This window comes from Chrysemys picta, chromosome 5, assembly GCF_011386835.1.
Source record: "Chrysemys picta bellii isolate R12L10 chromosome 5, ASM1138683v2, whole genome shotgun sequence".
Lineage (NCBI taxonomy): Eukaryota > Metazoa > Chordata > Testudines > Emydidae > Chrysemys > Chrysemys picta.
This window is the reverse complement of record NC_088795.1, coordinates 59,133,777-59,146,734: the sequence shown is the minus strand read 5'-3', so window position 1 is coordinate 59,146,734 and position 12,958 is coordinate 59,133,777. Positions and strand designations below refer to the sequence as shown.

At 38.1% G+C, this 12,958-nt stretch overlaps 1 protein-coding gene across 7 annotated transcripts in view; it reads left to right on the top strand.

The window, feature by feature from the left end:
• LRBA (LPS responsive beige-like anchor protein) overlaps positions 1–12,958 on the top strand; it is a 551,104-nt gene that overhangs the window by 500,838 nt on the left and 37,308 nt on the right. For 5 of the 7 annotated variants that reach the window (XM_065597797.1, XM_065597794.1, XM_065597796.1 and 2 more), the window contains exons 49-51: positions 2,341–2,430; positions 5,767–5,959; positions 8,748–8,810. In XM_065597797.1, the coding sequence (XP_065453869.1) occupies positions 2,341–2,430; positions 5,767–5,959; positions 8,748–8,810 (346 nt within the window). The remainder of the gene's footprint in view (positions 1–2,340; positions 2,431–5,766; positions 5,960–8,747; positions 8,811–12,958) is intronic. The other 2 variants (XM_065597798.1, XM_065597795.1) reach the window with 1 other exon arrangement.

Below are 12,958 nucleotides of genomic sequence, written 5' to 3'. Positions count from 1 at the left end.
GCACATTTTAAAGGTGTGAATTAGTGCAGTTTTGTTCAGTGTGGTCTTGTGTGTGGTGGCTGTAGGTGGAGTGTTCTGCATTTGTAGTAGATATTTTCTTTTCTTTTCTTTTCTTTTCTTTTCTTTTCTTAGTTTCTGTTTCCAGTACTTTGTAGCGGGGTTTTGTGAGTCCTGATGCTGTGCAGGGAGGGTGGTATGTAGTGGCGCCATCCTATAATGGGGATAGCTGTTAAAAGAAGCACCTAGAACATTGGGTGTGACAACACTCTTTAATCCTTCCTCTGGGCATTGCATGTTGATTGTGATGTGGGAAAGGGCGGAACTTGTGTAGGTCTGTTATGAAACAATGTAACAGGAAAGTGACAGGCCAGAAGCATCTTATCCATTAGGAAGCCTGCACTGTAACTAGTGCTCACTTCTGGCTAAAAGTCAGAGTACAAAGTTTTGGCTCAAGAACAAATTACTTGTTTTGCATTATATCTGAGAGCCTTATCTTTTATAAGGAGTTCATTATTCATATAGGTTCTACAGCTTTGTCCTACATAGTTTCATAGGCAAATAATAAACTGCAGCCAAGGATTGCTTAGCACTGCTCCTACCACTTCCTTTCTGGTTCACCTAATAGAGCTGCTATCCATAAAGGTCCAACTTTTCATTGCAGTTGTGAGTACATTCGAACATAGCACGTCCAACCACTAGAGAGTAGGGACTCTAACTGGCTTAGTATGTTGCAGTGTTTGATCACCAGTTGGCAGATATGTCAGTTTGGTTTTGGACTGCGATTATGTTGTGGCTTGATAGTGCCCGTTGGGTCTCGGCATGGGAGTGTGTGTGTGTGTGTGTGTGTGTGTGTGTGTGTGTGTGTTTAAAAAGTTGGGGTTTTAAGATATTGAGCTTTAATACGCTTAGGATCTGATTCTGAGACACTTACTCCTTGGGCAGTCCCGATGAAATCATTGCAGCGGGAGCACTCAACGAGTAAGAGTATCAGAATCTGTCCCCATCATATTCGCAACATTTATTTTAGCTTATTCAAATACATCAAAAAAAATGTATCTTATCAGTAAGGTCAAATGTTTTGGAATGGAACATTTCTTATCTATAAGGATGACTGTCTAATTAAACCTCAAATCTTCAGCGAGAACTTCAGATAGCGTTTATTTTTTGCTTTTGTTATTTCTACACTGAGCAATGTCATCTCTCTGAATAGTAATTTATTCTTATCTGAAATGAATGAGCTAGTGAAAATTCACTGTAGGTGTTATCACACCACAGAAATATTAACCAGTGGTTAAAAATACAAAGTGCCAGGTAAGTCATAGAAGCATTAAGGACCTTTTCTGTGGAAGTCAGTCAGGGTTCTTTATGTGAAGCAACTAGAAAATAGAGGCCTTGAAGTGGATAAACATAATGGCCTAAACATTCAAAGGTGACTATTGTTATGGGTGCTTCGATTTTGGGGCACTCTGTTTGGATCACTGTAAGGGGCCTGATGTTTCAGAGGATGGGTGCGTCAGAAAATCAGGCTTTAAGGTTTTTCAAAATCTCTTAATCTCTTTTAGACCAATAGTGCAAACACAGAAAATCTAGATGGACAGACATAGGCAGGCGGTAAAGGGTTCTTGCATCTCAAAATGTTAACTTAAAAGAATAGCAAAGTATAAGGTTGCATTTCCTTTGACTGTTTCAAGTGATTAGGTATCTAGAGAGAGATTCTGGCAATTTAAATAAAATATTTCTTGATGAATGTATATGATAGAACTTATTTAAAGTTTGTGCTGTTTTTTTGTCTTCCAGTTCTATCTCCTCTACATTCTTATTGGTTGTTAGTAGTATAATGCACCCTACAATTAATTTGTCTTCCTTTTTTATAAAAATATATTGAAAAAATACATGCTATGTTACCCTTTTTTGTTGTCTTAATTATTGACATGAAACTGGATGCTTGAAGTTAAACAAAAAGTTGGAGGCTTTCTTAGTACCTGTAAAAGATTTGCTTTTGTTCCTGAAGTATGACGTAAGAAGGATAAGCCAGTGTTAGAAAGGAGAAATGGAGCCAATAAGGAGGGTTACTGATTATAATAGCCAGTTTCTGTTTAATATCACTGAGCAGGATGAGGTTTTGCAGCATTTCTCATGGAAATAGCATCCACAGTACTAAAATGATTACCTCATTCTCAGTACCAGTGCCAAGCACTTAGCCCCACAGTGAACACACGGGGTTGATTTTCAACATGAAACAAGCCAGAAGTGTGGAATGACATTTTCAGGTGACAGTTATGGTTCTATTGCCTGTAATTAGCACCTCTTAACATGCAAACCTGCCTGTGCCTTTTCCAGGCTGTTGAAGCTCAAATACGAAGTTTTGGACAGACCCCTTCCCAACTACTCATAGAGCCACATCCTCCAAGAAGTTCTGCCATGCAGGTGGTATGTATCATATTAACTCTTTGTGACCCATTCACTTTTATTTATTTCTGCACTGTTGCTTTAAATGTTCAGATTTTTTTCTTTTGGGGTGTGTGTGGGTGGGGGAAGGGGGGAATTTAAGATTCTGTGCATTTGATTATAAGCACAACTCTCAGTCATTGCTATTGTACGCAATACTTGACTATTAATTCACTGATTGCTAAGAAGGTTATGCCAATTCACAGTACAGAAACTTATCATCAGTGTTACCTAAAAACACTTTGTCAGTGTAATTTGCTAAGGTCTTAGAACTCGTAGATCCAAATGTTTCAGCATTTCAAGCCCAATCCTGTGAGATTATACTGAGGTGCCGAGCATCCACAACTCCCTTTGAATATCAGTGGAGATGAGGGGTCTCAGAACCTCTCAGATTGCATTCAGCACCTTATAGGATCTGGCTCTTAGTGTCTGGGGCCCCTATGCTTCTCTTCTTTTCTCTGAATGGAAGGGAGCTTGTACCAGCGGAGTCAGGTTAAATGTTATGGGGACGACAAGAGCCCCCAGAAGTTGAACCCTGTGTAGAAGATTTAGGGATGGGGAGCGGGAAGGACTGGAAGCCATTATGCTCTATCATGTAGACCAACTCCTGAGGTGGATGCCAGGTGCTGGTACTTGAGGAAGGGGGTACCTGGAAATATATATCTCCTTGGGTATCTGTGCTGGTGGGAGCCAGTTAGACTGGAAACAAGGGAATATACCCAGCCTTAGAAAGATTCCCTAAGAGCTCTGGATTTAGGAGGTGGAGTCCCTAATCTTTCCCCTTAAAAACTAGTAATTCTTGAGCTGAAACTTGCATAGTGAAGAATTTGTTTTAATGTGTTTTGCAGTAACACTAGGATGATAACATCCAGGCACTGAGTATTAACATGCTTTCTATTTTACCTCTACTTATTTGTAAATATAATTTTATTAATACAATTATTTTTTATTACTTTCCATTTTATGCCACATGCAGCCCCAGGGTCTAAAATAACTTCATCTGTATCATCATAGAATTCAGAACTAAGTGTGTTAAATTATATTGTGACAGAATGAACCAAACATTCTATTAATTCATGAGTCTCAATATGTTACATTCCCTTAATGGTCAAAGATGGTCGATGGTTTTTAAAAATAAGTGTAAACAAGGAAATTCTATCTTTTAGGGTCTGTGAAACTTATGTTATTAGGGTTAAAAATGTTCCTGAACAGAAAGAGTTTTTAGATGAAATACACAAAACCCCCTAAAATTTATATATCATTACTTACACACCATGTACAAAAGGAGCCTAACAGACCTAAAACTTCTTATTCATGAACTACCAGCCTGTGTCTATTGACTTCCTTGTCCCTGACTCACAGGTTTAGCTGAATAAATTTGATGTGGTACCAAGCAGTTTGTGTAATAAGGACTGTACAGTTTCATCAGAGTATAGTATGTGATGTCCCTAGTAAATATTGGGCATTTAATGAAAGGAGTTACATTTCATGAAGTTAATTATATCTAACTTCTGTAGCTTTACATATAGAAACTAAGTTGTGGTTCACATTCTTACTTTACCATCTCCTTTGGTTATTAACATATAATTTTACAAACTGTTATTCTAATAATTTAAGAAACAGTGTAAGGCTTCCATGAGGGGAAAAAATTGGGATTACAGTGTATTATATGTGGAGGAGGGGCTTTTTTCCATCACACATAAGAATGCTTTATCATTGTAATCACTGTACTATTCACTAAAGTTTCAGTGTTTTTTTTTCTGTGTGTGAATACAGCAGAAATTAAAGCCACCATGTGCTGTTAAGTGCACAAGCCATAATATACACCAGGTGTAGTAATTAGCAGTCACACGAAGGCTGCCTATATGTCTGGTTTTGCTGCTGTTGCTGTATCCCCCTGTGTTTTCACACCATCAGATAGCTGGATTTAATTGAGGCCACATCAGATGAGGCATTACTGACACCTTTAATTGAATGAGCATCCAGGGAGGATTAACTCATAATATTGATTGGCTTTTAGCCACTTGTTCAGAAGGGTGTCTGGGTAGCTTATTAGTTGCTTTTATTTACACCTTTATGCAAAGACTAAATAGGAATTCAGAGTGCAATATGTTTTTCAAAGTACTCTTAATAACTTTTTTAAAAGGCGTGATAATAAAAATGCAAATATATTTAATTTCTTGTATTAGTTCTGTATAAATATATATTAAATGTATGCACTTACATACACATTTATATATGCATATATGTACTGGAACATTGCAGGTAGAAAACAGCCAAGTGTACTGATCAGTATATTTTTATAAAGATATTAATTTAGTTATTGGGAAGAAATACTAAAGGAATATGGATAAGATTGGACAGTACAATAATAACTCTGTCATCATAGCTTTTACTTATTTTGGTGCACCATATATTAATGAAAACAAACTTGTTAAGTTCTGTTATTTTCTCAGCTCGATAACTGTTTAACATGCAAATCACATGGATTTACCAAATTTATGAAAATCAATATTTGATTTTAACATTTTCAGTGATCTTGGGGGTCTTAGTTATAAACTTTCTAATTAATTACATTGAAAACAAAACTATTATATTTGGACTAGGAAGAATCTAGATGTATTTCCTCTCTTTGGCTTTTGTAGGAAGCAAAGGTATTTGCAACATAATAGGGTGATGTCTGTGTAATTCTGTCCACTTTATAAGTGTTTCCTTTATAATTATGTTTAATTATGTTTTGCTTAAAAACACAGTTATATTGTCTGTGTATTGCTTAAGTCTTATTTCTGTACAACATAAATACACACATTGCATGCATTTACTGTATGCACATATATTTTATTTATGTTTGCTTTTTTTTTTTTTTTTTTTTTTCATTTGGCTTGTCAAAATCTTAGTCTGCCAACTAAATGGAGTCTCTGATGGTCTCTGGGAGCAGGAATTGCTCACTTTCTTGGTTATGGCCTTCTCTGAAATTGCTTTCCTTGATGTGCTACCTTTGTTGATATGGAAGATAATGCATTTGCCAGAGACAGGCAATTGGAAACTTTTTAATGGAACCTGCAGCAAACATTGACTTTAGATCTTTTCCTTTTCTGCAGTGCTGCTACCTTAATAGCATACATGAAGGATGTCCACTCAAAATAGTTGTTTCCACTAGCCTGTTTACTGCTACTTCATTTACTTTTACTTGCAGCTGCTATTGGTTCTTGCTTATTTTAATTCAGTCTTACTTCTCTTGTTCTGTCCTGTCTTTCTTTCCCCCTCCCTATCTTTTCTTTTCCCATGTGTTTGGGTTCTTGTTTGCCCACTCAACAGTATCTCCTCCTGCAGAGTCCATTGATGTTCACAGACCAAGCTCAACAGGATGTTATCATGGTCCTAAAGTTCCCATCCAACTCCCCTGTCACTCATGTAGCAGCCAACACCCAGTCTGGTCTGGCAACTCCTGCTGTGATCACAGTCACTGCTAACAGGCTATTTGCTGTGAACAAGTGGCATAACCTTCCTGGTAAGTAAAGAAATTTTAGCATTAGAAACTTCCACCACCACCAAGTGGTATTTTTCAGTTGACTTTGTTTCAAAATCGGCAGTAGAAATATTTTAAATTTCTGTTTGCAAATGCGAATCCAGTCCATTGGTACATTGTACTCATTGCAGTTAGACAAAGATGACCTTTCTAAAGTACAGCTGAACACTACAATTCAAGTTCTGCTAAGCAGCAAGTTATTCAGGAGAAAGAGTTATTTACCAAAGCCATTGGGCAATATCCAAGAAAACATAAGCAACAGGTCACCACTTTATTATCATCATAAACATTTGCAAGCATCCAGTAGGCTAAATATATTCCTAACAGTTACTCAGCACAAAGGACCTGTAAAGCACAAGGCAGTGCTGTCCAGTACCTAAGGAACATGGCTTCCAGCTTTCATTTGTTCCTGATGAGATTTTTGTCCATCTTGGACCTCCTTTTCAGCCCATATTATGGACGAATTATGGAAGTAGGAACCTCTCTAATGTCTGGGAGGTATTGCTGCCACAGAAGCATTCACAACTTCCTGAGCTGGTTATGAAGACCACAACCAGAAATCAAAACTGAAAATATTTAGAATGCCCACATCCCCTGCAACTTGGGCACCCAAAAAATCCAAAACTCTAGACACTTGAAAGTCTTTGTCAATTAAAAAAAGAAACAACATATCCATAAACATAACCACTCATCTTAATGATCCTTTTTGTAGTTTGTTGGACATTAATATATAGCTAGTTTTGTTTTGAATTCCTGTATTTTTTAATCCTTGAGGGGGACCCATCCTCTAGTCCATAATTACAGCAGCCTCAAGCCAGAGCCACAAAAAGCAATTCATTTCTCCTGGCACCGCAGTAAATTATTAGCTGGTCAGAGGGTTTCTATGAAGAAAAATATAGCTTCTTCCCAAATAGTTTAAATAGAGTACAATCTTTTAATGTTTGGACCAGGCTAATGTCTACATCACTGATTTTCTGCAAGGAAATTTGGACCCACATCCCTTTGATTACATTTTGAAAAAAGCCAGATGACCCCAATGCTCTTTTCCAGCTGTTATAAATCACTGACCAACAATGTCCAAGTGGAAAACTCTTGACCTTATTCCAGCACCATTTCACACACCTAAGAAGCTCTAAAAAAACCCTAAAACCAAATATGTTGTCTATATAGCTGACAAAGACGTGACTGAAAACTGTGGATAATACTCACAGCATTTGGCTGGAAAGAATATGACAACCGCCTCCCATACTACTATATGACCTTAAACATACTTTCAATAGTCAATGGATTAAAAATCTCTACAAGAATGCATAAAATTCAACAGTCATGTACAGGAAAAAATATCTGGTGGATGTTCTAAAATTATAGGCGTTGCTTTGGCTTCTCCATAAGCATACTAGTTGGTGATCTATTTACCAGCAACAAATGCCTGCAGACAGCTACCTCCATATTCTGTTCTCTAGAAACGGCAGCACAGTAAGACAGGTTTCTGAGCCACTGTCATTGTATACACCGTCGGGCACTTCAAAAGTGTTCTCTCTGTGCAGAGAGCCGGAGAAAAAATCTACACTTCAAAAACTCATTTGAGAGCTAGTACACTGACCACTACTGCCAGGTTATTGTGAAATGCCACATTTGAGGGAGCTGGATATGTCTTCCTGGAATGGGAAGGAGCTGAAGTTAGCCTTGGCGGTCGTAACCTTCAAAAAATTGGGCTTTGCATAGGTGTAGGAGGCCAGTACTACAACTATTCCGTATCTCCCACTGTGATCATAGCACTGTCCACAGGGAATACTTGCACTATGAGTCGTCATGACAAACCATGTTTAGTTTGCAAGTAATCGCTTGTCATTGACTACTATTTAAGATCCCACACCTGCCTCACTCAACCAATCTGGTGGCTTTATCAACCAGTTTATGACATCAGTGTCCAACAAAGCACATCTATACAGGGCTGGAACTGGCACTGTTTCATAAAATATTAATGTTTCATTGCAGCACTGCTGTTGAGTTTCATTTAAACTATGAAATCAATCTGATGATATTAAGTTTTATAATAAAACTATGCTTTGCAAGGTAATTGGAGAAATGAGAGATGTTACACCTATGATTTATCTATTATATTAGCTTCCTCTTCCAAGAGGGTTTTGGGGTTTTTAACTGAGCTGTGGAAAACTAATGTTGAAGTAAAATCCAGTAGGTAAATATTCCAGAGACGTGCCAGGTGCTTGGACATTTAGACAAAATGTTGGTCTGCAGAATTATTTATTTAGTTTTATTAAAACTTGCAAATAAATGTTTTTCAATGATAGATGAAACATTAAATATTATGTCACTTGGAGATTTCTGTCTCCATCACAAACTGAAATTTTCTGAAAGGTCCGTTATGCTTTGCTGTTCAAAGCAACCCTTTGAAAAAGGGGGAAAATAGTATTTGCTACAGTCAGCAGATGGTTGTCACATTTTGTTTTCAGTGCTCTTTACCACTTAATTTTGTTTTGTTGTGACATGAGAGGTTGCCAGTAAAGCATCTGCTATCGCTTATGGCTCGGGATCTGAGCCATTGATGAAGGCACATATTCAGGATAGCACTAATCTAAAATAAATGTTTAATAAGCAGCCCATGAAAGCGCCTGGAATTTTTTTTATTCAATCAAGAAGGAAACTTGAATGGTTAAACAGTTGCATATAGGATTTGATTTATCATTTTTATGTGGCTCAACATATGAAAATAATGCTGACTTTTAAAATCTTCTTTCCTGAATTTCAGCTCATCAAGGTGCTGTACAGGACCAGCCATACCAGCTGCCAGTGGAAATCGATCCTCTCATAGGTCTGTCACTTTCTTCTCTCTTTGCGATTCATTAAGCTCTGTATGGTGGCCCTGAAGTGTAGATTACGGTTGTTTTTCACTTGCTGGTTGCTGGGAATGGAATTTTCCTGATAAACCATTTGCATGCAAATTGGAATGCAATGAGCTGTGGCTATGCTGGTATTTCATCAACTCCCCCTCGTTGGTTTGCCTAATTTGAACAGGCCTAGGACGCGTGTCAGTGAAAATTAATATGGATGCTGTAATAATGTGTGATTGAGAATGTGCATGAAGTACTGTCAGGATAATATTGGATCTTTTCATCACTCAGACTTGTTGATGAGCAGGAGCGAGGCACGTTATGATGAATTGGTGCACTGGTAATGTGATGGAGCTCCTTTGCCGAGGAAATTTTCATAATACCAGTGGGGTTCTTAACAGCACTGTGTTGTAAAAAATAAAACTGTGGTGCCAGGGTTTCATCGTTAAAGGAGATCAATCCTTTCTTCATAGACCTGCTGTTCACGCTGAGGGGATTAATGCGTAATTGCAAAGCGGTTCCAAAGTTGAAATCTATTGCTCCGCCAGTTTTAGTGTTAAGATATTAGTATTCATTTTTCTAGGGCACTACAGTCTTTTGGATCACCATCAGTGGTTAAGTGTGTGTGTCTGTGTTTTTAAGGGGAGAGAAAAGAGTCTCACTTTCATTTAAATGAATCTTTATAATAAATGATTAGTTTATTATAGTCGTGCTTTTCATATTAGCATAGTTGGTTCAGTTGTTCATACTATAAACCCTTATTTTTGGGTGGGAGGATTACAATTTGGCTCTAATTCAGCACGATTTGTAACTTGGCACATGATCACATGATGATTCTGCCTTGGAGGCACTTTAAAAACAAAACAAATTTGAAAAGAAATATTCCCTCATTTTTAATTTGAGAGGCTAATAAATAAATATTTTTTTTTTTTAAGCCTCATAATTTCTCTGTTTTTTAAACTGACAATTTCAGGCTGATAGTTTATTGAATGAAAACATGAACTGACCAATAATAATTGCATTTAAAAACCAAGACTGTTTACTTATTTTTAAATTATTTTTTTGCCTGACTCTCCGCTATCACGTGCATGGTAGCGTGGTATGATTCGTCTATCAAATAGTTAACTACTTTTAAAAATTAATATGCACAGGAAATGATTCACAGGAAGTGCACATTGACCATTCCCTAATTTTTATTTATAAATTTATAATTTTTTATTTATTAATTTATAAATGCCGTTGTTTCTCAAAGTAGTATAGTGCTCTCCATAGAGCATTTCTAGAAGTTGTTTCTTAATGGACCCAGCTGAGATCAAGGCCCCATTGTGTTAGGTACTGTACAAACAAACAATAAGCAACAGTCCCTGCTCTCAGTTGCTTACAATAAGAGCATACAAGACCTCAAAGGTTAGGAAGTGTTATCATCATTTTACAAATGGGGAGCCAAGGCACAAAGAGATTAAAGGCCTGATCCAAATCCTTGTGAAGTCAATGGGAGCCTTTAAATGACTTGCTGTAGTCTGTGGCAGAAATGAACCCAGATCTCCTGAATCTGTTTAGTGCCTAAACTACAAGACCATGCTTTATCTCTTCTCAAACGGATCTTCTACAAATCCTCAGATGTGTGAATTTGTAGTGTCCTATACTCAAATGTATAATCTCTTATACCTCACTTTTGGCAGGACTTGTAGTAGTGGCTTATAATTTATAACTTTAATCACTTGGCTGAAATTTTCTGTCCCGGGTGTCTGTCTAAAGTTGAATTATTTTAGATGACTTCAGCCTAAACAGTTCAGCAGTTTCCAATGAGGAGGCTAGTGAAAAATATATTGTTTTGCCCAGGTTAAAAAATTCTGATGAGCTTTTCACTGAAAAGCTCTATTACCCCAATGCTTTGGACCAGGAGCTTGAAATTTGGCAAGGGGATGGCCTTTTGCCATCCATGTGCCATTTGCTGTCCACATGAATATCTGCCCAAATTTGGCCAAGTTAAATGCCTTTGAAAAATCACAGATTGTACATGCTCCTTAGAGACTTCTTAGATTTTAGCAGCTAAATCCTCCCGTCCCAAAATCTGTCTGCAGTGAGCATGCTCCAGCACTAGGATTTTCCCTGCATTCGCAGCTTTGGGCTGCTGCAGGCCAAGCCGAAGTTAGATCCAGGCACCTGAACTGAGAACAGGGAGCCTGTCTTTCTTGTGCTTTCAGTAGCTCCCCTGCTGGGTCCAGGCAACATGAAGGAGGAAGCTGCCAATTCAAATGCAGAGGGAGCAAGAGCCAGACTTGCAGGCGGATGCAGGAGAGGGAGTAGATTGGGATGTGGCATCGGGGGGAGCACTGAGTTTGGACAAAGATCCCATGGAGAGAAACTGGGACTGGGGTCCTGTGTGGATGGGAACGTAGATGAGAGAAAGGGCAGTTGGAGATCAGGGTGGGGAAGAGACACAGGCAGGATGAGAAGCTGGGACAGGGAGAACTGGGACAGCCTGGGCAAGATGGCTGGGGTTAAGGAGTGTGAGTTTAGGGGAGATTGGGACAGGGAGTCCAGAGAAGTGAGATTTGGACATGCTGGGCAAGGAGACTGAAACTGGGATGAGAGCCTCGGGAGTAGAGACTGGGGTTAGTAGGAGAGGAGAATGAGCCTGGGATAAGGAGCCAGGAGTCAGGAAGAGGCAGGACTGTGTGCCCTGGAATGGAACTCAAGTTCCTGAGTCTCACCATTCCTCTGCTGTCAGCAGGTATCTATGAAACCCACTGGCAAAATATGTCTCCTCCCCTTCTAGTGCTGGTCCACATAAAGGATGATAACCTATAGTTGCTTTCAGTTACTCAGTTAGCTTAAGTGGCAGAAATCTATGTGGTGGATCTAAGGGTTCCAACCCTGCTGATGACCCATGTGGGTGTCAATATGATGCCACAAGATGGAATTTCTGTTTATTCAGTTTGCTTTTTTAAAAACCTAGGAAAATACACACAAACTACATCACAATAACATTATTAAGGTTGCAAAGTCAAACACTCAAAGATTAGAAAATGCCAGAATTCAGGTAACCTGGGCAGCCCTTGTGCATGAGCATTATGATATATGCCTTGAAGGATGTTCTGATGACTAATTAGTTAATATTTGTATAGTGCTCAAAATGTAAAGTTCTATACTAATGCTAGTGATTACTGCCAATATTTATTTATTTATTTTCATTTTAATTGTTGTGTGGAGGTGCAACCGGTGCTTGGGTAGATACAATCAATCAATTTATATGATTTTGAAATCATAGTGTTGGCTTCTACATGGGAGCCACTGTGTAACATTGTGCCACATGTACTGTATTACTATGGCACTACTTTTTTTCTCTGTTAGGCAGACATTTTTGATTAGCCATTATATTTTTCTGTATTCGTACTTCTGTAACTATTTGCTTTTATATTTCCCAGTTGCATTTTACTTAAAGAAGGGTTTACTTGTATCTTTGATACGTATTACAAGAAATTGCTATTATTGTAATACCTCAAAGTATATTGGGCATTGTACAGTACATCTAGAAAGACATGTTTTCTGCCACAAAGGTCATGGTGGATAATCAGCGAGGCATGCGCTTCCAATGTGACATTGTGGCCAAAAGAGCTAATGTGATCCTGGGATGCATAAATTTGGGAATCTTGAGTAGGAAAAGAGAGGCTATTTTACCTCTATATTTGGCACTGGTGAGACTGCTGCTGGAATGCTGTGTACAGTTCTGGTGCCCACAATTCAAGAAGGATGTTGATAAATTGGAGATGGTTCAGAGAAGAGCCACAAGAGTGATTAAAGGATTAGAAAACATGCCTTATAGTGATAGTCTTAAAGATCTCAGTCTGTTTAGCTTAACAAAGAGAATGTTATGGGGTGACTTAATTACTGTCTATAAGTATCTACGTAGGCAACAAATATTTAATAATGGGCTCTTCAGTCTAGCAAAGAAAGATATGATCCAATGACTGTAAACTGAAGCTAAACAAATGCAGATTGGAAATAAGGTATGCATTTATAACAGTGAGAGTAGTTAACCATTGGAACAATTTGTCAGAGGTCATGGTGGATTCTCCATCATTGACAATTTTTAAATCAAGATTGAGTGGTTTTTCTAAAGAAG